Here is a 27,874-nt window from a genome sequence, read left to right on the forward strand (position 1 = left end):
AACAACACAAACTCTTCTCAGGAAACAGATTCACTGCCAATATTCAAATTAGCTTTGTGCCTCAACATGTTGCCAGACAAAAGGTACTGTTAAAGCCACCACGCCACTTTGGTGATTCACCTCACAACTGTTCCTCAATAAGTGCAGTGACCATCCAACACTGTCTTCTGTGAACCAAATACAGATACAAATACTGTAAAGGCCATTCTGGTAATGACAATGCGACCTTGACCACCAAAACACAATTCACTTGCATTATAAGTGTGAAATAAGGGGACAAAGTCACCTCAGCTGTGTCAACAAATACATAAGTCAAACACATAATAGTGCAATGGAACAAGAAAATGAAACGCTCTCAGTCCTTTGTCCAATCATCTCAGATCCAAAGCGATAACTGATGATTGCTTTGCAAACATGAGGTAACTGGCATTTGCGAAAAGAACCGTCTTGAGGCTAGACAGACTCTCAATTGAAAAAAGCTGTCTAATGTTGCACATAGACGGGCTCTGACACAAGGGACAGACATGAAAATGTAACTGAAATCGAATCACAATACTGCATTGCTTAAGTTCTTGCAATGCGAGCGCCGTGGGAATACTAGACGCTCCCTGACTGAAGAAGTTGAGAAATATCACATTTCACCCATTTGTTATGAGGTAATATTGTACACTGAAAAACCCAAAATAGAGCAACAAGTTTTATAAACAATCTATCACCCACTTGTCATTTAGCACATTCCTAAATCTAAGTACGCAGAAAGGAAAGAGTAAATTCACCACAGACTGAATAAAAGGCGCTAACTCATACGAATCAATCAAAAAGCCTCATAAACAGGCTCAATATTGACACAAGCATAGCAGCAGCCGCAGGAGGGTTAACTCCACTGGCAAAAGAACAAGGACTCACACGCCTATTAAACTGGTCCAGCAAAGCCTTAAGAAGCCGATGGCTGCAGCCATGAATCTAGGTTAATAATCAGATGCCCGAGCGTTGGACAAGAACAATGAGGCCTTTTCTGCCGATTATGAGTTAAAAGAAGGGGGAGGGAAGAGGAGGCGCTGGAGCAAAGGTTGAGACCTAGACGCAGGGCTTGCTCGCTTTTAAACCTCGGTGCCAAGCTCACATGACTGCCCCAAACACGGGGGAAGTGTTTCATAGAAGACTAATGTCAACAAATGCAGATTAGATTACTCTGAACACATTTTTAAATTTTAACTGGTCTCGCTCTGCTCTGAATGCATTCATGGTGGTAAGCAAACTATCATTGTAGACTACACTACACATAAAATCAACAGCTACATTCATCTCCGAAAAAAAGTTCTGCTTGCTCTGAGAGAGATCAGTCAGGCTTGAATCCTCTACGGGCTCCAGTAGACATGTCCTCAAAGTTGTGGACCGCTTGACAAAATCAACAACAAGCAAACAAAAGTATAGCCAACTACCTCATCAACAGGAAAATGTTGATGTCAAAAGCACAATTTAATAAGAAACGTCAGCAGTGGGTCATCGTGGCGCAGGGTAAACAGAGGATGAGATGAGCTGTGAGCCAAAACAGAGAGAAAGTCCTTCTCATGACGTAGAAGACAGGGATTCCACACCTGCCACATCCTCTTAGGGTCCACGAGATTCCCATCTAATCAACAGCTCAACACGTCAGTCCATACTGTGCCAAAACTAGAGATTTGTGAAGCACCACAGCCTTGGTCTGATGCTCAAAACAACTCCAGCATGGCGCACATTCAATGCCAAGTCAACTAAACAGTCAGTCTGTTTTGCATAAAGAAACAAGAACATTTTCTTTACAAGCAGACATAGATCTGGATGTTGCCGTAGTTATTGCACTGAGATTGTGGTCAATCACAGACAGAGAGAACCTTATTTTATGGGATTATAATTCCAGATTCATCTCTTTCTCACAACTCCACACTGCGAGTTCAATATACGACATGATACAGGAAATATAAATGACTCACAATCACCATGGCAAATGCACAAATCCAGACAGCATGATTTACATCACTAACATTTGAAAGTGGGTACATTGCCACCTCTACCTTTAGCGAGTTTCCTTGCCAAGGTCAGCTGCAGTTGTGAAATTCGGTTACGTTTAGTGCGGTGGAGAGGAAGGCACTTTGAATGTTTGGCTTGCAGCCTGCCTCTGTGCAGTGTGTTGTCATAATCGGAACAGAGAAGAGAATTTGATCCATTCAATGCAGTGGAAAAAGAAACGCAGACAGTGATGCAGCAATTTGTTGCAGTGCAGTTCAAAGTGATTCAGCAGGCTCTGCTCAACTTGTGTTTGTACTATTATTGATTAAAAAAAGTGAGAGTATGTTTTATACCACATCAAGAAACATACCTGAACAATAACTTGTCAACTTGACCATCAATATAACAAACATGCCTTACATTATGACAACCTCCATACATTCTGTACACCTCTGTTGTCAGTAAAGTAAATAACTGTCATCGAGGACATACCTCAGATGTGTCACAGTAGGCACAATGACCCGCATGTATTGATACAAGTCACAATAACTGCACATGAGCATTGGACTCGGACAAGGGAGCAAGGCCTGTACGTGGCCTGGAATGATGACTCACGTTTTCTTACAGCAGAGGTCCATTGTTTCTAGCTGCAGTGTAAAAGGGTCAGCAAGGGCAGACTGTAACGCAACTGAGGACCACTGTGACACCTTTCATCGAGGCTAGCATCAGCCTCTTTAGCGATTGCTGCTGCTTCTCCAAGGTCACCAGATCTATTTACAGATCGATGCTACAAGAATCCAATCACGCAAAAGCTAGGGATTGGGCAATATGGACAAAAAAATTAGCACGATAAATGTTGTCTCGTCATGTTCTCGTATGTGGGACCAATGCAGTGAATGAGCCGCGTGTTTATCAAAATTTATCGTGAGATGCAGAATTATCATCGCCAAGACTGTCATCCTGTCGGTTTATTGACACAATTCAAATTCAAATATAAGCCAATTTCCTAAGTGGAGGCAATAAACCATTTGTGTATTCCAACACAGACTGTTTTGTCAGTTTAGGATCATGTGTTGCACAGAACTTGGTCAATAAGATCTCTAAAATCATCCTCCAATTCAGAGGTTAATTCAACAGGATGTGGCCTCTCTTGGGATTTGTTCAGTTGAAAAAAATCCTGCCTTCATAATAATCGACTCATCGCTGCATCGGCTCATTCATGAAAGGAAAACATGGTGGTCATTATTAATTTACAGGTGCTGTAATATTACAGCCAAGCGCTTCCTTCCTCCGTTGCGCGTTCTGCTGCAGTGTCATGGTGCAGAGAATGCATGCTCGCAAATATGCACGTGGAGGATCAGCCAGGCGGCAATATCAGCAACAAAGATCAAGATGCCGCACTCAATATACCAAACAATAACAAGTGGCGTTCAGTTGGTAAGACTCCCACATGTTGTGTAATCAGGAAGCCCCTCCCACATCACAGACACACATACATACTCCAACGAACACTTTTAGCGCTTCAGCTGCAGATGGGCTCTGACGAGTGGGATTCATCTTACGTCTAACACACACATAGCAAGTGATTTGCTTTGAAGCAACAAGGCAGGTTTAAAAACATGCCAATCCTACAATATGGCAGTCAATGCCTTAATGAAACCAAGGAGGATGAATGTTGCACAATTGATTGACTGAATTCGTGTTGAAACATCAAGTGTTGTGCTGTTGTGTTGATCCACTTTATTAAAAAATACTTTTAATGATGTGTGAGCCATTAGTCCTCTGGTGGATTTGATTATCTACCAGGTCCATCACAGGTCAGAAAGACAGATGGGACTCAGGACACATCAATAAATCATCAGTAAAGAAGCCTCTATGTCGAAGTCAAACACATGTACTATGTCTACACAAATGAGGAATCTGTGAATGAGTACAGCATTGACTGTACATCACACCTGATAAAAGCTTGGATCGTCTCCAGCTCCATGCACTGATGTTTGTCATGGGCATGTTCAGCAACAAATGAACGACTTTTATGGAGGGAACAGCTGAATCATCTCAGCTGGAAGTGACTGCAAGTTACAAGGTTTTATTACAGGTTCTAGCATGTCAGAGGAACCAGGATGGACAACACAACCACCGGAGGATGTTGTGCATGAGATAATGAAGGGAGACCAGCAATGTGCCAAGCAAGAGTTGCTCGCCTTTTATGTAGGGTTGAAACAGGTCAACAGCAGAACGAAAAACAATTTCCCCTTACGCAACTAACCAACTGTTCTCTTGTGAATAATTATTTTGGTTACTATTTAAAAGTCTAATGAATGAATAAAATACACAGAAAATATTATGAAAGAGTTGGCGTAGAAAATAGCTAGCTATTCCCCAGAAGTCCATGTTGTTAGAGTAAAAACATAAGAATGTCATCTTTTGTAATATCAGTGGATGGGTATTCAGTGCCTTCCATCTTCTTTGGCTAATTAAGCACAAACCTAAATGTGTGAATATTATGGGTCTGTCAAAAATGTATTACTGAAAAAAGATTTATTAAAATGACAGTGAGTCCCTTTTTAATAAATGTGGAAATTTAAATCCCTGACAGAAAGACATCACTTGTGAATGGCATTAGCTGCAGGCAAAAACAGGCCATCATCAGTTGAAGAAATTATGGTATCACAGCAAAAAAAAAAATCGCTCCTTCTAGAATGACTGGAACATACTTGTTGTAAGTTACATGTCAGACCGTGAAAGCATTTGTTAGTAGTTAGCAGAAGGAATAGCACCACTTTCCTACAAAATAGAAACAGAAGCATAGAAACTAAAGTATGTGAAATAAGCCAATCAGTCTCGGAACAAAAAGGCAGATGTCTGCCTTATATGTCTGACGGCTAACAGCAGCAGTAATAACATCAAGATTGCTATAAGGAGACAGAATGTGTCACCTTCCGACCATTATTTCATGGTGATCCATTCCCTCTTGAAACTTCATTTATCCCGGTTCTATTTTGGGCAGCAGCACCATGTTGCTTGAGACTGCTTCAGTGTCCATCCCACAAGACATTGAGTGCTGCTTCAGGATGAAATCCTTTTACATGATATGCCAAAATGATGTTTAATTAAAATCATCATCTACATGTGACAAAAGCAGCATTCATTAGAGGAACCTCAGAAATCTTGTTTGAACAAGTCTTGAAATGGGAACCATTTGGGCATGCCGTATATACATGCATAATTGATCAGTAGGAAACAGTCATGGTACAGGGCCTATTTTGCTGTTGGCCGTGGTGGATAATAAAATCTCTTAACAAACATGAGTCCTCCTGTGACGTCAGCAGTATGCGCAGCTGCACAGGCGTCCTGCCTCAACAGCGTAAGCGCCACAAACAACGGCTTGCAGCACCATGTGACTTTACATTTTAAAATAAGGGCAAAAACAAATATACGAAAATCGAAGTTCTTCACTGGGAAGAATCGCTGCATTACGGATGGTTTGTTTACAAATGGATAGAAGAAATATTGTGGCGGAATCGTCTTTTTTTACACTTGTTGCTGTTTTGGCCAGGGTTTGTGCATATTAGAGGGGTGTAGTTCCACTTGAATGTTTGATGATACATCAGAATAAGATAGTATCATTTGGTGTCATGTGAACTGGGAAGCTTTAATCCCACAGAAGATTGACGTCTGTTTCTAATAACACGGACGTTTTCTTCAATATCTTCATTGATGCCTGAAGTATGCGCTGCAACTGTGCAGCAGTGCAGGGGATTGTGCAACGAAGATTGAAGATGTGTCATTTCAAAACTAACTATGACTAGTGTGATCCATTTAACTATCTACAATTTGTATAACCAATTAGAAGATGGCCTAGTATAATGATTCAGGAGCACAACCACCTTCTGTGTCAACATCATTGCCTGCATATTGCTCAAGGTTTTAGCCGTCCGGTGTTTCCCCCCCAAAAAAACAAAACAAAAAACAGCAGTGAGTAGTGCAGTTTTTCACGTCCTCACATCAAACGAAAGGAAACATTACATGGTAGGGTGAATGTTCACGGTGTGGTGGGAGGATGCATCTGCTCTGACAACACGTGGATCAATTGGAGAAATCTATTCTTTCATTAATTGCTGACAAGATAATGACACCACAGAGAATGAGGAATTACATCAGCCATCACCTGCTGGCTGATGTGTTATAAGATGTTCATTTCGTTACAGCGTAATGTTTGTGTCTCGAAATTAGGTTCGGGAGTTACCGTGCACAACACTTGATTTCACAAGACATCGTGATGGAGACTTGTAAAGAGCAACATGTAGAGAAGCATTGAAGCAAATCTGAGGTGAGAGGAAATTATTGTTCTGGTCAAAGAATATCACAGGTCTCCAATTTAACCTAACACTGTGATTATCAAGTTGCATTCTCCACCAATGAAACTAGCGGGCTACTCATGGAACCAGCGGCACTTTATGGTCAGATTAAAGCATTCAGGGTTTAGCCAGATCTCAGCCAGCAACAGTGCACATGGAAACTCACACCACAAAAATACAAATCATCGAGGCTGCTTTAGAAGGTGGTCAGGAATGGATTAGAGGTGCAACCAGCTCGTGTTAATACATTCAATCTCTGGAATGTGTTGAGGATTGAAATGCATCAGAAAGACCCGTTGTGGTTTTACTGGTAGTGACGGACAAGGTGCTTTGTCCGATAAGAATAGATGGCTGTTGACTGAACAGGTAAAACAAATCATTCTGATGAGTCTTAGATTGAAGCCAAGTACAGTACATTTTGCAGATGTGAAGAGGCTCTTCGTGCGGTTCCCAAAATTTTCTTGTCATGGAAATTGGAGAGAGGGATGGAGCGGGATGTATTGAATTTAGCAGAGCTGGGAGTGCAAAAGCTGGTGTCACAGCACATCCATGTTCTTTCATTTGGCTAAAATGGGCAGAGGCACTGATGGTAGACTAGGTTTTGAATTTGTTTGGGATTTACAGCAGCAGTGATGCTCGGATTAAAAATTATCTATGGCTGTTACCATAGATTCGCTTACATTCTTCTTATCAGTTAGTGTTAACTTCCTTCTCTGTTGCTGCATCAGATCTCTCTGAATGAAAGCCAAAGTGGCGATGTAATGAACTTAGTCCCAGATCTGACAATGGCAAACCTCCAGTGAATTTTGTACTTGCCTTGTGCAGAGAAAAAAAGGCTATACGACAGGAATATGCACAAGTTCATCCAGTATCTAGACAACCATCTAAAAAAAACACACCTGCCAACTGTATTGACACTATGCTTTCAGTAATGATGGAAACTAATTTTACAACGCCAACATTTTCGAGTCAGTGCTTTCTCTTCTATTAAAACATGCCTCCTCAAACAGGACTTAAGCTATCATGTGCTGTTGGAGATATCTGCTTCCATGATGAGCTCAATACGATGTGATTTTTTGTGCAGCGTCATGGATTGATGGGTAAGTGTAAGAAAATCAGAGTCTGACTAATCCTTAAAGAGATATTGCTTGTAAGGTTTGAAGTGAAGATTTATTTCCTGACAGTGGTCTTCAGCAACGCTTGCAACAAATGAGGCAAATGATAAAATGTCTCATATGTTCTCAAGTCTCTGTGCAGTGTTACAAAATGCAAATCAACTTCAGCAATAATTATAAAGGCAGCAATGTTTCATTTTCAATGCAATATTCTATACAGAACACTCGCCCTTCCTCATAAAGCACACTGTTGCCGGTGGTAACCGTGTCAGTGACACCGCTTTCTGTCGCCACTTAGGTCAACATGTCTGTACCAGGTGTCAAAGAAACCATCTCTCTATTTGATACCTGGCGTGAGCCGTGAAACAAGCCACCTAAATCTCATCGCTATGCAAAGTAAACCTACATGTACATTGAAAAAAACAAATAATGGTTCTCCATTTGTTCATAAGGTGTGCAGAAGTTTATTTACCAGTCACTATGAACTCAGAATGTTGCAATTTACACAAGACAATTTAGGGTTTGTATTGTTTACATAAACAGATGTTCAAACCTCAACTGTGCAACAATGTGATAATTGCAGTTTTCGCTGCAGTTGTGACACTTGCATACAGTTGTTAAATGCCTGTCCAGTTTATTTTCAGGGCTGGATTGGAAATTAGTGAGAAATTACCATGAATTAGTGAAGCAATTGAGCACACGAGTGTTGGCATGTAACAGCTGTGCCACTAATACATCTGTTAGAATGTTAATTGACACCTGAATCAAATCCTGAACCAGTAAACACTGTTGAAAAATAGAAAAGGAACTTGGTGCGAGAAATTCTCAGAACTGAATTTAATCACAGCTGTACTATTTGCATTTTTTATCCATTTACATTTAAGTGACGTTAGTCACACACGTAATTTAATTTCCATGAATAGATTGTTTATTTCCACCACAAGGTAACAGTGCTACTACCACCTATAACCAGCGATCACGGAGGACAGGGCTAAATATTAGATTGGATACATCAATTTCAATAATCGATCAATTTCCAATATCAAGCCACGTACTGTATGTCCAACTAAGAGCTGCTAGCCTTCTGTCAAAGCAGATTTTCAGGCGGCTTTGGCATCTGGTAATGATGCTACTTGGCCATCTTGTTTTGAAGGTTATCCACTCGTGTAGCTTGCAGCAAACATGAAAGTCCACTGCCTCGAGTGGCAAGAGAAAGTGACGGTTGGAAAGCCACGACAGCACAGGCGAGCACGGCAGGTTGATTTCGGACTCGTCTACTGATTCTTGCTCTAAATCAAAGGAACCTAAACTGCCGCAGAAATACAAGGTTTCCAGTGTTTCGTGAAGATTCATTTATTGTGAACCTAATCAAGCTAGTTTGAGTTTCTTCATTTGGCACGAAGCTGGTCAGACTAATGCAATGCACCATTTAATTTCAGCTATAAGGAGCAGTACGGCTGGATAGTGATGAAACCCTGGACGCCATAACCCAATACACCGCTAGCCTCTGTTTATATATACTTGTATGTCTCTTCTCACAACATTATTGAGTCCAAACACATACTGGGGTTAATTGGCGAGTCTAAATTGGCTGTAGGTGTGAGTGGGGTTGTGCATGTAATGGACTGGCAACCTATATGTCGTGTCTTCCTTCCTCCCACGCCACATATCTGCGATGATGGAAAGGAAGCAGGAGATAATCAACTGAAAATTGGAACTTTACGATACAATATTTAAAATGAATCTAAGGTATGATGCAGTCTCCTTTTCCCTGAAGCATTTTTTCAAGGTTATCTTGTTCATGCCACTGCTCATACTACCTTAACGAACATTTATGGAACATGGCACTAAAATCAAGACTTATTTTATATTAAGTAAGCTACCTAAAATAGTCAGTTTCCATTACTGATTCTCAGTTTATATCCACGTGCGAAAAAAACGTCCCTGAATAAAAGATTTGTGACATTTTCGCTGGTTTAAAGGCTCGTTCCACGGACCAACGTCTCGACACAGACAGCTTTTGTGCCAGGCAACACACCCCCAAGATGTCACTGTCATTGGGTTTGAGACGCGAGCTTATGCAGGCTAGATCCCGGTATGAATCGAAAAAAAGACTTTATTACGACAGGAATTATTCAACCTGGCGCTGTTTTTTCTGCCCGGGGTGCGTTTCTAGAAGAGAGGCTGAGTCGCTGGTTGTATCGGTGCAGACAACACACCCACCTCACGCTCCTCAATGTTATTCGGCGCTTACATTTTCAACTAGTAAACAAACTGAGTCGGGAAACCGTTCCCGCAGCGCTTGGGAAGCTTTTACGACAACCATTATGCAGCTGCTTGCTGGAGGTGAACACGTTCGCGATTCTCTGTCACGTTTTTGGGTGGCAATATCAAGCAGGAAAGCGGAGCACAGGCTGAGACAAAAGCCCACTGCAGCCCCCTTCTCTGCCCTCACAGCGTCCCCCCTCCCCAGCGCTTTATCTCGCTAGCACAGGCTGGGGGGCTAACCCAGCTCTCTACGCTTCACCCACTCGTGTTCCCACAAGCTTGCGGCCCTTAGACGAGTAGAAGTGGTCAGAAAAGGAGAAATTGCTCCAGCGCACGTGGCAAACAACTACACGAAACCCACGCAAACACATTCCACTTTACGTCAAGTTAGCTTGTCATTAGCCCGTAGCCAGCTGGCTAACATTCACTGAAGCTACCGGGGCAGACGAACAAACCGCCACTAAAAATGCGCTTACCTTGATACTGACTTGCGTGTGTCCACCAGCTCATTCAGGTTCGGTTCGGTTTCTCTCACTATCAACCGTTATTCTGTAAATAGTGGACGTTAACCGTCGCCTACGGCTGTGTGACGTTCATCGCTCGTCCTCTCCGAGAAAAGCCTAGCAAAACATGCGAGCGTCGCTGTGGTTGGCTGAGGCGAGTCACGTGACCCCTCCAGCCCCACCGAGCTTAACAGGGTCTCCGTCTGTTGGAAAGATGTCCGTGTTTTAAAACGTCAGGTAACGCAATGTGTGTTTTTACTTCGGGTAGTTGCGTGTTTATGACTGTTGTTTAGCTTTAATCATAGAAAAGGGGCGTTGTGATCAAAAAATATACGTCTCTTTTAATTCCTTGTCTGGTGAATTGCGAGTGATTTAAGCGTTGTTTTCGCGTCGTCCTCGTCGTACCGTTTGGCTTCTTTAATCTAGAGAATCGGCTCTGAAGCCAAGAAGAGCAGTAACGACCGGCTGACGTCACCCTTTCCTCCGTGTTGCAGTCGCTGGGAAGATTCTGGGAGAATACGACAGCTTGAAACCAATAATCGACGAGCGCTTTCACTGAAATGAGCTCATGTGAGGGGGTTCTGTGTGATTTTATTAAGCTGTCGTGGGAGTGTGTGTGTGTTTTGAGCCCGCCATTTCTGTGTCGAGCAGCTTTGAATTTGGTTGCGCAGTGACATTTGCATCATGGTGGTTGTTGCGCGCATGCGCTCTGGCGTGAAGTGCGTGTTGCGGAGCAGGCTTGAGGAAGCGGAGTGGGGGAGGGGCAGCGACGAGACACGACCACGCCACGGGGGCATGAACATGATGGAGAGGGCAGCAGTGACGGAAGAGAGGGCTTTGTTTATCACATAAATAGCGAGAAATGCTGGATCGAACACCAGCAGCCTTGTTTGATAAAGAGCTTAGACTCTCTATTGACTCGAATACCTTACTTCTAATAGTCCTTGGAAGGCTGCAGTCTTTTATCTGAGCTTTAACATGAAATAAAGATGTTTAAGGTTATGTTTTTGAGGTGTGAGTTACAACACATTCGCAAAGATCGAGCTGTTGTGATCCATAGTGGATGCAGACCCTAAAACTGGGAGTGGGCGTTACCTGAAATCCTGCCACCACATCACGTGTAGAGTATACCAGATGCAAGAGTAGGGTAAAAAGCAGCCTTGCAAACATGACCCTCAGCAAACCAAGATATATCACTGTAGTATGTACATGGCTGTTTTGTTTAGTCTTCGATCTAAGATGGAAACAAATAGTGTAGTGCTAAGGTAGCTAAGAGTCTTGTAGAGAGTAGTTTTAGAGAAAAAAAATGAGTTTAATCCCCGAATTGGTTAGTGTACAAACATCACTGATAACATGGTGGACTCACTGTCCTACAGCAGCGATTTAGATGGAGATGAATACCACAGAGACCTCGAGAATATGTACATGAGCAATTTATTTACACCACATGTTTGTGTTAAACATAACACCAAGTTCAGGCTTCTTCAGAGGAGACACGGCTACAGGTCCGACCTCACGCCGAAGCCGGGTCCTTTGGGTGGCTCCGTTAGAGAGGTCAACCCGCCGGCAGGCTCGCAGGAGAAGCGTCCACCTCTGCCAGAGAGTAACGAAAAGTCAACATTATAAATTGACTAGAGGCAATTTGAATGATAAAGTGGATGGAAATAAAAACGAAGGGGTGTGCGGTACCTCGGCCCCGGAGGTGGGACGCGTCCGGCTTTCAGTTCATCAATAATGTCTTCGATATCCTTGGGGGTGAGGTCCTCCTGGAAACGGGTTAGATGACAGGAAGGCGACAGAGTGAGCTGCTTGTCATTGGTCGTGGGTTCATGAGCTGGATTACTGCAAAGGTCTTTACAGTTTCATCCATCTGTTAAGCTGCGTCTCTGCTCTCATCCCATGTAAGTAAATGTCACAAAGAGGTGAAGGGAGTTTGTGGGGCGACACAGACAGCCATGAATGATGGCGCTGTGATGCAGACGCCGCCGCTAAAGCAAGCAAAGCTTTGTTGCTTCTGGCAATTTTCATCTGTGGGAGTACGTTAGCATGTGGTTCATTTGCTTTTATAAGCAGGAAATTCATCCAATACAATTCAAATAGATTTCTCATTCATTAAAGGCCACTCACAAATGCATAAGTAGTTTAGATATAGTGATGGTTCACATCTAACAAGAGCTTTGTGTATCCTCAGGAAGAGACGCAGGACATGAAAGGATAAAAGAGCAACAGATTCTAGGGCAAACTATTGACATGTTTAGAAGGGAAATACAATACAAACTACACCGTCAAGAATGGATTTGAAATTTTAAAAACATACTAAAATATGTGATATTTTGTAAATATGTTACATAAAGAGGACGAAATATACTATTGTTTACATTGTCATCTGTGATGAATATCTGCGATCAAGGCTACATCGCTAATGTAGCTCAGCAAGAGACGGAGACATGAAAAACACTAACTTGAATGAGATGATCAAAAAAGCTTTTGTCTCCCGTGACTTTGGTATTTGATTCCTGTGACGTAGTCATGAATCCACCGGCGGTTTGTGTAAGGGACTGTTGATAAACAGTCAATCACAACAGCGTTTTGTAAGTCACACCTCTCTCTGTCTTTTATTTCAGCATTAAGAAAAAGAGGATTCCTTCATGAGTCTCACAGGAGCCACAATTTAGCGTCCAATTCTTGAGCTAAGAGATCCACAACGAAATTGTGAAAATGTATTCTTATGCAGTCTTTGTGTAGTATCAAATGATTGAGTTAGACATGTATGTTCGCAGCTGTGTTTTAATAAATGTATACCCAGGTTCCATAGTTTTATGTCGTGTCTGTTATGAACACATCAAATCACTCATATTGTCAACACATTGATCAGGTATTGGAGGCACAAAATGAACTGGCATCGAGCTTCAAAAATGGAACTGGATAACCTCCACTTCATTCCTGCTGTCTCAACAAAAGTGACCTACTTTTTGGAAGCGACGGTGCTACCAAACTGTTTTGAGTTTAATTCCCCAGGGAGGCTGCGTTTTATTCATTAGAAAATTCACATTCCTCCTCTCCTTCTGTGTGACAGTAGCAGCAATTAGCTCTGAAATGTTTTGTCTGGAGTTTTTCTTTATGAAAAGGCTGTGCAAATAAGTTTTCAATACCTCCACCAAGAAACAGAGGATGGTGTGCTACTATTCATTGCTTGTATATGTGTGAAGTTGAAGTATAATCCACTCAGGTTATAGGTTATATAAAGGTTATAGAACTCACGTAATAGTTGTCGTTGATCTGGACCATTGGAGCGTTGACGCAGGCACCCAGGCATTCCACCTCGATTAGGGTGAACATCTTGTCTGGAGTCGTCTCGCCAACTTTGATACCTGTGGAAAACAAGACTTTAATTGGGATTTTCACGGCGGATGCGCCTCAGATTAAGTTACTGTAATATCAGCTGCACGAAACCGTAGTCACACAAGACCCTGACGGACCCGCAAAAACAAATAGGCTAATGAACTCAAGAGAGGAATGTGTTCATATTGCGTGTCTCAATTTCTGCTTGAAGAAGAACTTTGACTAATAAACAATAAAGATTTTTTCCACAAACTCTGGTTCCATGATGGACCGTCTTACCCAGTTTCTTCTGGATGGCCTCCAGGATGCTGTCGGAGTTGCAAAGCATGCAGGGCGTCGTGGTGCAGATCTGGATGAAGTACTTCCCCACCGGCTGACGCAGGAACATGGTGTAGAATGTCGCTACCTCGTACACTCTCATTGGAGGGATTTCCAGCACTTCAGCCACCTGAAAGAAAAAACATTTAAGCTATTCAAGAACACAAATCATAAACACGCATCCGGTGTCCAGACAAAAATGGTCGCCCTGCCTTGTTCATGGCAGAAATGGGGAGCCATCCATATTGCCTCTGGGCTAAATCCAAGACAGGGATGGTGGCTGCCTGCTTGTGTCCCTCGGGGTACATAGAAATGATCGCCTCAATTCTCTGTAAAACACAAACATTTGAATTTCTTTGAAGTTCAAAGCAGTCTTGACAACCTTTATTCTATATATATATATATATATATATATATATATATATATGTATATATATATATATATAATTTGTGTATTTATATATATAAAATTAGACTACATTAACACAAACGTTTTTATCAGAATTACAATAGCTAGGTGCAAACATAAACGATTCAATGTCTCAGTCTCACCTTTTTGTTCTCCTCCGTGAACTCAAACGGAGTTTCAGGGTTGTTCTCAGCTGTATCCCTGTGCTGCAACAGAGACGTGCAGAATTCAAATGTTCAATCTTTCTTCAGGGGTATGAGTCAAAAATATCAGCATGGAAAGTCTTTCAAAACGCCACGAAGAAAAACAAGTAGAAAATCTTGTTTTGATTTTACTGCCCCCTGGTGAGCAGAACATGTAGGCGTAGAAATTATACGAATATTAGCTTAACCTGGCAATTTATTGTACAAGGTACGATGGGAGCGTCATGTTCGCGAACAGCATCACAACAGCTTTTCCATCACAGAACACTGGAGCCAAGACAACAACCTTTTTCCATTCACTGTTTGTGTCGCTACATGACAATTATAGCGCACAGCAGCAGCTCCCTGGAGCTTTGAATGGAAATCTCTTCACCTTTGGGATTAATTCACCATGATATCCTAGAAACAACCAGACACAATATAAACTAGTCATTACACTCGACTCCCATCATGTCCTCAAAGTAATTCGCAAGTTACTAACTATCTTCAAAGTGCATTTATCTTAGGGTCTGTTTTTGAGGACAATTCATCTGATACAAATTGATCTGAAATAAAATAGCATGCTCTTTCTTTCCGTTTCTTTTGAAATTCAATAAAGTAATGTCAAAGTCCTGATTCATTTTGTTGCCCAAGGACATTTCCAAGAAACGCTTTCCTTTTCATTTTTTGCAAGGCATTATATCATCTTGAACATTTCAGCACAAAAGGAGCAGAAAGACAACTCTAGCTGGATACAAATGAAAGTAGGACACCATTACGTCACAAAAAAAGACACTTTTTACTGCTGTTACGCGACAGTGAGACTAGAAACCTCTATGATAACATTTAATGACAACTTTGGAGAATCAGCTCACTCTGGAATATTCCTCCAAAATACATGGATGTGTGGATAACATTTTTCTCTTTCCCTATGCTATACTCAACAGTTGAATATTCACAGCCCCCCCAAAAGGTTCACTTGAGGTATTGGAGGAATGTCAATCCAGCAATGAAATGATGGTAAAGCTCACCACAAAGATGCCACCAGCTCCAGCACGAGCAGCAGACCGGTGTAGACTCCTGACCTGGTTAGGCGCAGAGAAAATGAAAACACATTTAATATCCACCAAAAACACATTCTAAACTTGTAGTATTTTATATTGTATATTCGGGGTAAAATCCAAATGAAGCTACATGCTCATTTCGACTCAAACGGTGATCACAAAATAATACTAATAATACTTTGATTCAGATCACTCAGTCCAAAGCAGGACAATCATAAAAAAATATATTGACTATATTTTCCAAATAATGAAACCATTATTCCAGCTTAAGTATATAACCAAAGTAATCGCAGACAGAAAAATAGAATGAGTAGTTTCAGTCGTTTCTCAATCTTTAAATTAAAATTGCTTTTGTAAACTTTTTTTATTCCAATTATTTTAATCTGACTATTTGTTTACTAGCATTGCACTAAGCTCCCGTCCGTTCCAATGTGTCATATTGTCCCTCCAGCAGCTGTCTCTTCTAAAACTGACCAAATACAACGTTCACAAGGCTGTTAGATGTGTGTGATGACATAAGCGACCACATACTTCCATTTGCACGTTGAATCTTTTTTGTGAGACTCGTACAAGTGACAAGCGCAGGTTTGCGAACGTTACCCAACATTAGCAATTAGCTTCTCGGCAGCTTGCCCTTGTGAAGAGTCACTGCATGAACCCTCTTTCCTCGAAAAACGTGCGCGACATCCTAACAACGACGGAAAACTAAACCCATAAACATACCGTCTGGGACACGGCAGACCGAACCACGCGAGACAGAAACATGTTGAGGCTGATATTTGGTCCCGGTGCGTTAGCAAGCAGACGGGACAGCAACAACACCGGAGACGCTCACTCTCGATTGGTCTGGTCTGGCTTGTGACGCTATCCAGACCAGGCGTTAGTGAATCGAACCCAGATTGAAGAGTCAAGCGCGAAAGTATTCGGCAACTTGGATTTAATGACAAAATATGAATCGTGCAATTACAAAAAAGTTGTAAAGTAAGTAAAATTGATAATATATCTAAATCATATCCAGAGCTATTCTTGTTGTAATATTTCTGACGACCAAGTTATATACCAAAACAACACTAAGAAATTCCATGTTTATTATGACTTTTAGAATTGTTTTTCTGGTTTTATTAACTTGCTGAATAATTGTTTGACTAATAACTTGGCTTTGCAGTTATTTATATCTGAGTTGAGGGCTGTAAAAAAATGAAATAATATAATAATAGTTTCTTAGGGTTGGTTTGGTGTTATGTTATTTTACTTCTTCTCGCTCCTCTTTTTTTTTTTTTTTTTTTAAGTGCGGACCACCCCTTGAACTGATTCAAAAATATCTGGGTCATAATTCCACTCCAATGCACCCACATACAGTCACGTGCAAACACAAGTATAGACAAGCACAAACCAAACAGTGGCAAACACAAAGAGCTCAGCAGTTCTGTGCCACTCCTCACGAGGATCAGGGAACATATTGATTTAAATTGCCTTTATTCTGTTTGCCAGGCAGCAAAGTAACATCAAGGACATGAAAGACGTTCACTGATGTGAAAGGGTGGCTGTTCACTGGTGGCTTCTCTAGTGGCTGACAACAGTGTGACCCGACACTAAACTTTTGTGGGGTTTGAAATATGAACAAATCCTGTCAATAAAATCAGGTGGTTGTTTTTTCCCACCAACCAGTCCATCTCATCTGGCTGAAGAACACACCCCTTCTGTCTCTCCGGCTTGAAAAGAATAATGTGACCAACTGCCCAGAGTTTCTCCACCCAATGAAAAAGTGGGAGTGTTGCCTCCAGCAACTTGATTGGCCGAGTGGACACTAAGCAGACTGCTGCTCAGAGGTGAGAGGCGGGACACGCAGCGTGCTGGATGGTGTGCGACTGGAGGCCTTATCACCGCAGCCTCAGGAGGATCCAGACACCAGAGGAACTCGGCTTCTGATGCTATAGCTCCTTCTGCAGTCCGCCGTCAACATGGTTGTTCCTGAAACTCAGGAGAAAGTTATTCACCCTCCGGATGACCTGCAGAAGGATGCTCACGTTCCGGATTTCAACTCTTATCTGGCGATGTACAGAAAATCTCTGGAGAACCCGGAAGGTAGGCCACACTTTGTTGAATTTGTTTGCTCGATTTGAATTTGAATTTGGTCCCAGCTTTCTGGAAAGAAGTTGCCGATGACTTCTATTGGAAGAAACCAGCCACGGGGCCAACTCTGACGTACAACTTCGACGTGACCAAAGGAAACATTTTCGTCAAGTGTATGGAAGGAGCCAAAACCAATATGTGCTACAACGTTCTGGACCGACACGTGAAAGAGGGAAACCTGGGGGACAAAGTTGCTTACTACTGGTGAGTGAGATCCGAGCTGCCTCAGGTTATGTCTGGAATCCTGGTCTATAGCGAGACTGAACCCCCCCCGCCAGCTGACCCCGGGTACCAAAACAAACTGCCGAGGTCTCAACGTCAACACTGGAGCCTGTCACTGTCCTGCCTCATAAAGTCAACAGATTCAGGGACCAGAAATATTGTCTGACGCCTTTACAAAACCTAGTGAAGATTCTGTTTTTCCATTCTCCGTGGAAACTTAAGTTCCACGTAGACATGGTTAATACAACCCACAGATGGCTTTATGTTCTCAGGAAACCAATCAATGTTTAGCTAAAATTATTTTCTTGTAGTGTAAAATATATTTATAATTACATATGATTTAAAATATCAAAATATATATTAAAATATCATTTTACTACTATATATATATATATATATATATATATATATATATATATATATATATCCAACTTGGATATTAAAATAAATATATTTATTTAGCACTTTTTTATTGTTGGCTGGTTAAAAGTGTCTTTCATGAATTAACTGTTTTATCATCTCACATATTATATATCTTTTTTAATCCATGTTAACATGTCTCAGTGTCTTTGTTAAAACTGTAAAATTCTTATCACATTCTTGACCAAAAAACAATTTTAGAAAAAAGTTAACAGCTCTGTTTCCCTCCCCAAAAAATACATTTCTTCACTTAATTCCCATGTCATCCATCCCATGTCATTTCATGTATTATGATGTCATTCACTTGCATGTATCAACAGGTAAAGGACATGAATGCATCTTTTAATTTATATTTTATTATACTGCAGACTTAAAATGCCTCCATTTTATATCAGATTTCTGTTTCATGATGGAGTGGTTGGGAATCCTCAGCCTGTATCTGCCTCCATCGCCTGCACACTGTATACACTGTATACACTGTAAACACTATATATGGTGACCCATGCGTTTGTATGAACTACGGCAGTGTTGAGCGGAACAGGGTCATTGTGCTGCCTCAGCTCTTATGTGGGATCAATAGAAGTGGGTGTTGGAACAGTCTGCTCAGTGGGCTTCACGCTACATGCTCCTCATCCCTTATGTAACGCCAGTGTTTGCAGTGACACCAAAGCCAGTCCAGTGGAGCACAGCAGTCATGACTGTAGGTCTGAAATGATGCTTTAATCTAAACACCACACACATCTTGGTTATTATTCACAACAGGACATGGATGGAGTGCACTCATGGCGTGACATTCCATACTGCTTCCAGTGCATTCCCTTCCACGTCTTAACATTTTTACACTGTGTTTTTAATTAAAAATTGTTTAAGTAGTGAAAGTTGTCATTGATACTATCTTGATTTTATATCACACTGCTTTAAAAAAAATAATTATTATATTAAAACCATTATTATGATCATTACATCATGTGATAATCAGCTTTTTTACTTACTTCTGAAGTAAATGCGTTCAATGTTCTAGATCAGTGTGCTGCACTGCATCACTCCAGCTGAAGTTCTGTCATGAGATGAGGTCGCCTCCTGACTCTAGTGTGCCGGTGCTGCTGACGTGTTACATCACGCAGCTCTCTCCTTGTTCTGCCACACATTCGTCCTGCAGCTGACACGTCTATTTTAGACAAATACTTTTCATCACTGAGGAGTCTGAAGCCTCTTTTAGCGCCGCTGACCCATAGGTTTCAGTTTCAAAGGCATTTGGAGGCTGATTGTAGTGATACGGTGTAAATCAGGGTTAATATTATTTTGCAGGAACATTGAGTCCATCTGATTGTGTCTGACTGTTTGAGCCGGACATGAACACGCACTGGACACACGAAAACACCCGCCGTGTAAACACAAGAATGAGCCAAGTGAAGACAAGGAAGTCTGTAAATAGATCCACCAAAATGGCTTTTGTTTGGGAACGGCACATAACTTGAGTCACAGGACTTTAGAGGTGCTCCTACTGTATTGCTGCCTCTGTAGTGAAGTACAGCTGGAGCACAAGATGAAGAGAAATGAAGTGAAGATGAAAGGTCACTAATGAAGAGAAATACAAGCGCGTGCACACAGTGTTTCCATGGTAACCTCATGAATAAGGGGAAGGATATTTTCTAATACATCAAAACTCAATAATAAGGTCAAGCATACAAGTAATATACAATTTTCACAATCATTTTTCTCTACTAAGTGAAAAAAAATAAAGAAAATACTTGTCTAAATAAAGGGATAAAGCACAAATTTAGTTTATAATTGCAGGAAAAAAATTTTTTATAAATAAAATACTTATACTTATATATACTATACTATACTATATATTCTTATGTGTCCATCACATCATGTTATCAAGAGTCAAAAACCCCACTTGATTGCTTGATTTATTTCTTTTATTCTGTTTTTCTTCAGTCTCTTTAGTCTGATCTAATGTAATCTAATGTAATGTAATATAATATAATATAATATAATATAATATATAATTCTACTACTACTTTTGTGATAGTACAAAATATATTTATAATTATATATGATTTTAACATAATGATATATGATTTAAAAATGTAATAATTAAAAGATATATACTATAAACTACTATTACTTTGTACTGAGTGAAAAATAATATAATATAATATAATATAATATAATATAATAAAGTCTGAAACTGATCACACCAACATAAGTATTGAATGAAAAAACATTATGTTTCCAGATATTAAGATCAATAATGTCCATGTGCTGGCTGAACTGCCAACAATGACCATGTGAGATTAAACTGTGATACAGGTTGTGATCCTGGATTCAACTGCGTGTAGTCCGTGACCCATGAAGTGACCAGGTCCTGAGACTGAGCCTTGAGGAACTCCAGATTCAAAGTCGGTTTCTCTGCTTGTAATAACTGTGAACTTGTCACTCAATACTCAGACTGAGGCGTCTCCACGCACCTGTTTACCGTCAGCGCCACGGTTGATGCCAGGGGATGTAAATGCGTTGAAGTGATGAAAGAGCTGACTCGGCGTGTGTGCTGGACTGTGAAAGATTGTGTCGCACGGTTCAACAGAGTCCGTCCTGACAGGCAGCCAGGGATATAGATCCTGTTGGAGCGGGAATGCACCGAGCTCTGTCAACACGTCTCTCTGGATGAGCTGTGAGGAGGAACAACACTTGTGTTTTGTCACTTTAGGGAGGGCAACACGGCCGACCACCACATGACCATCACTTACCGGCAGCTGCTGAGCCAGGTTTGCCGCTGCGCCAACGTCTTGAAGCAAATGGGTGAGAGCCTGCAACCTACAGCTCATTTAATATTCCACACTCAGGGTTTGGCAATTACATTCCCCAAAGGGCCACATTATAAGTGACCAATGGGAGGGGCCATCAAGCTGAGGGGCCCGGGAAAAAAAAGTGTATCTTCCTTATATTATAAAATAGGAAAAGATGTCATTTCACAGCACATTATATGGTTAAAATATCCTTTGGATTATGTGTTACAGTACTTTATTTATTATGTTATTATTTGGGTTAATAATTATTATTAATGTCTTTATTTGTATTTTCTTTTTTATTTTAAGTTAATGATAAAATTACATTACTCATTGATATAATTTCATTTAAGCATTTTAAAAAGAAGGCAAAAAGAAATACATTTTGAAATAAAAAAAATAGGAAAAAAAGTACATTTTTTCTTGTGCAGGCGTCGGCCATGTTTGAATGGCTGTTGTATTGGCCAGGTTCAGGGTCATTATGGGATGTCATGAACTTGTGATCAGTGGAAGACCCAGTCAAACAAGCCATGCCTCACTGGTGGATCTGGTTTTCATCTTCCAGGTGTGAGAAAGGGCGACCGGGTGTCCATCTACCTCCCCATGATCCCAGAGCTGGTCTACACCATGCTGGCCTGCGCCAGGATCGGTGCCGTTCATTCCATCGTGGTGAGTTTTCCTGCTGGCTTGACCCTGTTTACTGTTTCCCGAACCCCCAGCAGATAACTGCTGTGTGAGACCTCAACACCTGCAGCAGGAATATGGGTCAGGCATGTCCTGGACCCGGTCACTCGTGTGGCCTTTCACACTGGAGGATAAACATCCTGTGGACAAACACCGACCTACTTCAGAACTGACAGCTCATATAAAACAAAGTGACGAAGCTTCTCATGAGCTGGACCAAAATCATGAATATAAATGAATAGTACTACGATAACATTGTTCTGAGAGTGACCCCTCGCTCCCAAAGTGAACTGAATTCTTCTCACTGGACTCTTCTTTTGCCTTCAGTTTGCTGGTTTCTCTGCTGAGTCGCTGTGCGAGCGGGTCATGGACGCCCAGAGCTGCGTCCTGGTGACGGCAGGTACCGTCATCTTCATCTACTACACACACCAGTTTAAAAATTAGTGCATCAGAGGGAAATGAGGAGGAGTTTGGAGGCCAAGTTAGAGAGGTTTGGACACGTGGAGAAATGGATGTGGTAAACAAAGAGGAGAGGTGCTGTGGCTAATCTCCCCACCAAAGTGCCGTGTATGTTCAGATTATCGACAGTGTCAGGTGATATTTGTGCCCCACACAGACGGCGTTTACCGCGGCGAGAAGCTGATCAACCTGAAGAAGATCACAGATGAGGCTCTGGAGAAATGCCGGGAGAAGTGAGTGTTTCTTTCCCGATTCTCAGCGAGCTCCACGCAGGCGCTGACTCACCCTGACATATGAGTCACTGACACATTCACACGGCAAATCCGGTTATCAGGGACACTCAGGAGACAGTGTCCGGTCACTACGCTCATGTTGCCAGGCAACCGGCCGCACTCAGAGCCACCAGCTGCCGCGCCGATGGCCGGCCTGCAGATGTGGATGAGGGCTCTCCAGAAAACATTCAAGGATGTTTCAGAAAAAGAAGTCAGCTCACCTCAGCCTTGTGCCGTCGTCCAGGTCGCCTAACACGACTGTGTGATTCACAGAGGCTCCTCCAGTGTCAATAAATGCCTGGTGGTCAAACATCAAGCTCTCAGGACAAAAACTGGAGAAGCAACCAACAAACTCCAGGTGAGCTGAGACTCAGGTATCATGAGCAAACTGTTGACGGCTGGGGAAGGAGATGGCTTTGTTGTGACATACTCCGACCTGTTTAGATGCCGTGGGACTCTGAGTGTGACCTGTGGTGGGATGAGATGATGAAGGACTCGCCTGAAGACTGTGAACCAGAGTGGATGGACTCTGAGGATCCACTCTTTATACTGTATACCAGCGGCTCCACTGGTAAACCCAAGGTCAGAAGATGTTTCCCCCCCCCCCAATTCACCCCCAAATACTTGCCACAAATGTATATATATATATATATATATATATATATATATATATATATACATATAATTTTTTGTGCGCTGTTATAAATGCTATTATAAGCTATTACAGCAGTCACCACAGGCGTCAACGGCAGGTGGTTCACAGTGGTGTGTTTGCTCAGACACATGAAAATTTAGAGGGAACATTGCATGTGACCAGGGAAACACTGTGGCACTGACAGCAGAGCTAATGCCTACAGACTATAAACACTACATACATAATCCCATCATATTCTGAAGGCTGAGGAGCAGCTTCCCATTGAGCAGCAGCAGCAGACGGTGAGCTTCATAGGGCATTAAAAGCAGTTTTTGTTACAGTTTTACCTTTGTTTCTGTTCAGAAAGAGAAAACTCATCCTGGTTAATATTATGAAAGCACAGATCATTTCAATGGTTTATTTCAAATACATTCTCTCCTGCTATTGTTAGACTGATGGACTAATGTTGTTGACATTTAAGGAGGCAGATAGTGTTTATCAGTGTGCAAGGAGATTAAAATCTCCTCATTTGGATGGCAGAACATCTAATTGTTTATGTACATTAAATGCATTATTCATCATCTCTCAACATTAATCCAAAATTAAGGCCTTTGAGTGGCAAATGTGTTTTCTTTTTCACCATGGAGCAAAGCTCCCTGCAGGATTTCAAATTAGCCTGTGAGGATTCTGGAGTCTGGAGTGTAACCTGCCCTGGTCTGGTCCTCTCTCTGGTGCAGGGTGTTCTCCACACGGTTGCCGGGTACCTTCTCTACACATCGCTGACCTTCAAGTGCGTGTTCGATCATCACCATGACGACGTGTACTGGTGCACCGCCGACATTGGCTGGATCACCGGCCACTCCTACATCACCTACGGGCCGCTCGCCAACGGAGCCACCAGCGTGTTGGTGAGATGACAGCGGAGGAGACTCATGTCGCTTAGCAACCCAGCTGTCTCTGATGTGTATGTGTGTGTGTCTAGTTTGAGGGTGTTCCTGTCCACCCTCACGTCGGACGCTTCTGGGAGATCATTGAGAAGTACAGAGTCAGCAAGTTCTACACGGCTCCCACGGCCATTCGACTGCTGATGAAGTATGGACGCGAGCCACTGCAGAAGTAGGTGCTGAAGGATGGAAGCCAGCCATTCGACTCAGAATGTTTTCATGATGATACACTCCTGAAACAACGACAACACACTCACCTGCTCTCCACAATGTTCAGGCTTTTCACCATTCTCAGTTGAAGGAACTTCTTGCTGCCCTCCTCCAGGTATGACCTTTCCAGTCTGAGGGTCTTGGGGAGCGTTGGTGAACCCATCAACCCAGAGGCGTGGCACTGGTACCATGAGGTGGTGGGTCAGGGCAGATGTCCGGTGGTGGACACCTTCTGGCAGACGGAAACTGTAAGAGCACAGAAACACGTGTTTGTTTGAACTGACACTCTGCTATTTTTGGCTATTTGCTTAAACAAATTGCAGAAATGTGATTCATTCTGTTTACTTTGAATAACTCTTTTGAATTTATCACAATCTATTCAGCATGGTTTTATTCTAGTTTGCAGAGTTTTCAAACAAAACTTCATTTGCCTCAACTTGTTTCATAAAAACAATCATGTTTTCTCTCTTCATATTTTGGTGAGCATCCATTTGGTTCTGCGTTTGTTTATAGCCAACTTTTAAATGCGAGTGACAATAAAGTGAATGAAAGATGAGCACAGTTGTGAGTTATGAGCTGAGCTGCCTCTCAAACACTCATGCTGCCATGTAAACAGTGTGTTTTAAGTCAGTTCCAGACAGTAAAGAACTGCAGTCCCTCAGTAACCACAACACTCTCTGACCACAGGGTGGACATGTCCTGACTCCTCTGCCTGCTGCGACGCCACTGAAGCCTGGTTCTGCCGTGAGTCATGTCGCTCATTACGCACACACACACACCAGTGTTGATCACAAACAAACCTGTGTTAAGAAACCATGTTGACTTCTCCTGCTTCAGACCTTTCCTTTCTTCGGGGTGGAGCCCACCATCCTCAACGAGCACGGTGAGGAGCTGGAGGGGGAGGCGGAGGGTTACCTGGTGAGCTGGACAACAGGGGACGTCACCATGGTGCAGCCTGGCTGTTGAACCTCGATTCATTTCCCAAGGTCTTCAGGAGGCCGTGGCCTGGAATCATGCGGACAGTGTACAAGAACCACGAGCGCTTTGAAAACACCTACTTCAAGAAGTTTCCGGGCTTCTACGTGACGGGCGACGGTGGGTCATGGCGCAGAGCTGGGCGGCCCCCGGGGGCCACATGTGGCCCTTGTGAAGTCAGAGATGAAACCAGAGTTTCTAACAATTATTTCAGTTTTTTATTCGTCATTACTTTTTCCTTTCTCAATATAACTTTTAGGACTGTTATCTTTTTTTTTTTTTTTTGCAATACTTCATGCATTAAGTAGATGATATTAGTTAAAATCATGTTAGTTTATGACCCCGTCAAAATAATAATGTTCATAAAATCACATTTTCATACTTTTGCTCTGGTATTTACTATTTAAATAGATAATCTTTGAGTTACCATGAAAATCTTCAGATTAAATGTGTGTAAAATACAGTATAATATCATATAACTTTTTGAACATTTGATTCTGTGTTGAGTCTTGTATTTTTAAACATATATATCCTACCTTTTCTCGTGAGTTTCTTCTGTGTTTTGGCTGGACACTGTAGAGGTAAGCGACGCATCACTTTGTCACTGAGTCACGGAGTCTGCTCCTCACTCAGGCTGCCGGCGGGACAAAGACGGTTATTACTGGATCACAGGGAGGATAGATGACATGATCAACGTGTCAGGTACCTGAACAAGACCCACTGGCGTTGTTCCACCGTGGCCTTCTTGAGTTGACGGGTGTTCTCCTGGCCCTCAGGTCACCTGCTGAGCACGGCAGAAGTGGAGGCAGCTCTCACCGAGCACCAGGCGGTGGCAGAGGCCGCAGTGGTCAGTCGACCTCACAAGGTGAAGGGAGAGTGCATCTACTGCTTCGTGACCCTCAAGGACTCCAGGGAGTTCAGCCACGTCCTGCAGGGGGAGCTGAAGAAACTTGGTGAGCTTGAATACGTTCGCTCAGTCGCGTGGTGAGGACAGTCGCGGTTCTGACCCCGAGTTGTTGCTCAGTGAGGGAGAAAATCGGACCCATCGCCACCCCAGACTTCATACAGAACGCCCCGGCGCTGCCCAAAACCCGCTCAGGTGAGCCCGCAGCCGCTGCTGCTCCTCCGCTCTCGCCTCACCGCTGCCCCCTGCTCTCACCAGGGAAGATCATGAGGCGCGTCCTACGGCAGGTCGCTCGCAACGACACGGACCTGGGTGACCTCTCCACCCTCGCTGACCCTAAAGTGGTGGAGGAGCTGTTCAGCCTGAGGATCCAGGCGGCGGCCTGAACACACACACACACACACACACACACACACACACACACACACACACACACACACACACACACACACAGGTACCGCTATATTTGTGGGGACCTCTCCTTGCCATGACCCTTTCCCCAGCCTCTCGCCCGAAACCGAATCATCCAAAACACATGGCTAATCTGAACCTGGGCTTTGAACCAAACTGAAACTCAGTTATTTTTTGGAAGTTTTCATCCTCAAATTGAGGCTCAACCTCTCGGGGCAAAAATGTCCGCACAAGCAGGTGTGTTTCCAAGAATTGGTCCCCACAAGTATAGCTAAACTAGGTACACACGCAGACAGATTCTTGTTTCCGACGTTTTTCCATGTTGGTGCCTTCACTGGACTAAATCACGCCTCTGGGATCAGAACATCACGCTGCTGCTACGTTTGGATTATTTTGCGATTATTTCTCGATTATTTTATTGAATGTATGTTTTCTGAACATGTTGAGTTTAGTTTTCCTGATTCCGTTTGTAGCTCCAGATCTCATCTGTCATGCACGATTTTCCCCTGGTGTATAATTCCAATGTGTCACGGATCAATGTGACCCAAAAATAAAACCGCTCCATCAACGCTGGTCCTGGTCCTTGAAGCTCAGCAGCCCAGTAGCGCCCTCTTTTGGAAGAACACAATCCATACACGACATTGTTTTGCCTCGTGTTGTGAACTGAAAAATCAGGTGGATGCGCGCGTGCGTTGAAAGAAGCTTGTGCGTCACTCGTGAGTGAAAGTTCATGCGTCTGATGTTAAAGTGTGTGTTGTTGTTAACGTGTGCGAGCATTCAGCAGTGCGTCTCGTGCGTGTGTGTGTGTTGTGTGTAACTGAACGTAACTGATGTTCATGAATGAGACATCACCTCCAGCCTTACACACATGGTTCCCATGGCAACGGCATCCCCTACTTCCCTTCTCTCCCTCGACAGCGACTTGGTCATATTTCCAACCTTTGAATGTCAGCATGACCGTCACCGCCGCACAACAGGTCCAGCCAGCTGAACAAACACTCTCCTGACTGACAGCAGCTCCGTGCGCAGGCCTCAGCGACACCAGCCTCTTGGTGCTCACCTGCTGGTGGAGCCTTGCAGCAGGGAGAAAGCTCTTCATCTTCAACAAAAGAGGAATCAAGATGCTGTCTTTCTCTTCCCCCTGCGGCGACAGATGGTCCAACAGGACGTGAGGCCAGATTCAGTTTAAATGAGAGGAGCTTTCGGAGGTCACACACAAGTTCATGGGTTCAGAACTGCAAACACAAGCCGACACTTTTA

The 27,874-nt window shown here is 42.7% G+C and overlaps 3 protein-coding genes and 1 long non-coding RNA gene across 5 annotated transcripts in view; 2 read left to right on the top strand and 2 right to left on the bottom strand.

The window, feature by feature from the left end:
• ankrd12 (ankyrin repeat domain 12) overlaps window positions 1-10,373 on the bottom strand; it is a 30,647-nt gene extending 20,274 nt beyond the window's left edge. For both annotated transcript variants that reach the window (XM_053882676.1, XM_053882675.1), the window contains exon 1: window positions 10,210-10,373. The gene's annotated coding sequence lies outside the window, so the exon portion shown is untranslated. The remainder of the gene's footprint in view (window positions 1-10,209) is intronic.
• Window positions 10,374-10,396: 23 nt separating this feature from the next.
• LOC128769223 (uncharacterized) lies at window positions 10,397-13,050 on the top strand. Its single transcript, XR_008416367.1, has 2 exons — window positions 10,397-10,473; window positions 12,861-13,050. It is a non-coding gene; the product is annotated as an uncharacterized LOC128769223 (long non-coding RNA).
• Window positions 11,634-16,402, bottom strand: ndufv2 (NADH:ubiquinone oxidoreductase core subunit V2). Its single transcript, XM_053882684.1, has 8 exons — window positions 16,275-16,402; window positions 15,519-15,572; window positions 14,449-14,511; window positions 14,109-14,225; window positions 13,858-14,026; window positions 13,498-13,607; window positions 11,926-12,002; window positions 11,634-11,829 (listed from the first exon to the last, which is right to left on the bottom strand). The coding sequence occupies exons 1-8, from the start codon at window positions 16,314-16,316 to the stop codon at window positions 11,736-11,738; spliced, it is 726 nt and encodes a 241-aa protein (XP_053738659.1). The 5' UTR covers window positions 16,317-16,402; the 3' UTR covers window positions 11,634-11,735.
• A 708-nt stretch (window positions 16,403-17,110) lies between these two features.
• Window positions 17,111-27,301, top strand: acss2l (acyl-CoA synthetase short chain family member 2 like). The gene is made up of 18 exons (XM_053882681.1): window positions 17,111-17,636; window positions 17,693-17,888; window positions 21,043-21,134; window positions 21,687-21,790; window positions 22,133-22,205; window positions 22,422-22,497; window positions 22,810-22,894; window positions 22,981-23,118; window positions 23,908-24,078; window positions 24,153-24,286; window positions 24,440-24,572; window positions 25,012-25,068; window positions 25,162-25,242; window positions 25,311-25,419; window positions 25,933-26,001; window positions 26,076-26,252; window positions 26,324-26,398; window positions 26,462-27,301. Exons 1-18 carry the CDS (start codon window positions 17,513-17,515, stop codon window positions 26,587-26,589), a joined length of 2,022 nt encoding a protein of 673 aa, XP_053738656.1. The 5' UTR covers window positions 17,111-17,512; the 3' UTR covers window positions 26,590-27,301.
• The last annotated feature ends 573 nt before the right edge of the window (window positions 27,302-27,874 follow it).

Source organism: Synchiropus splendidus, chromosome 13, assembly GCF_027744825.2.
Source record: "Synchiropus splendidus isolate RoL2022-P1 chromosome 13, RoL_Sspl_1.0, whole genome shotgun sequence".
Classification (NCBI taxonomy): Eukaryota; Metazoa; Chordata; class Actinopteri; order Syngnathiformes; family Callionymidae; genus Synchiropus; species Synchiropus splendidus.

Excerpts from the sequence above, each read along its gene's own strand:
- ndufv2 (XM_053882684.1), bottom strand. The coding sequence starts at position 16,316 with ATGTTTCTGTCTCGCGTGGTTCGGTCTGCCGTGTCCCAGACG. Across the intron at positions 14,512-15,518 it reads GAGCTGGTGGCATCTTTGTG|CACAGGGATACAGCTGAGAA; the intron begins GTGAGCTTTACC and ends TCTCTGTTGCAG. Across the intron at positions 11,830-11,925 it reads GTCCCACCTCCGGGGCCGAG|AGGTGGACGCTTCTCCTGCG; the intron begins GTACCGCACACC and ends ACTCTCTGGCAG.
- acss2l (XM_053882681.1), top strand. The coding sequence starts at position 17,513 with ATGGTTGTTCCTGAAACTCAGGAGAAAGTTATTCACCCTCCGGATGAC. Across the intron at positions 21,135-21,686 it reads CAACGTCTTGAAGCAAATGG|GTGTGAGAAAGGGCGACCGG; the intron begins GTGAGAGCCTGC and ends TTCATCTTCCAG. Across the intron at positions 22,895-22,980 it reads AAGCAACCAACAAACTCCAG|ATGCCGTGGGACTCTGAGTG; the intron begins GTGAGCTGAGAC and ends CGACCTGTTTAG.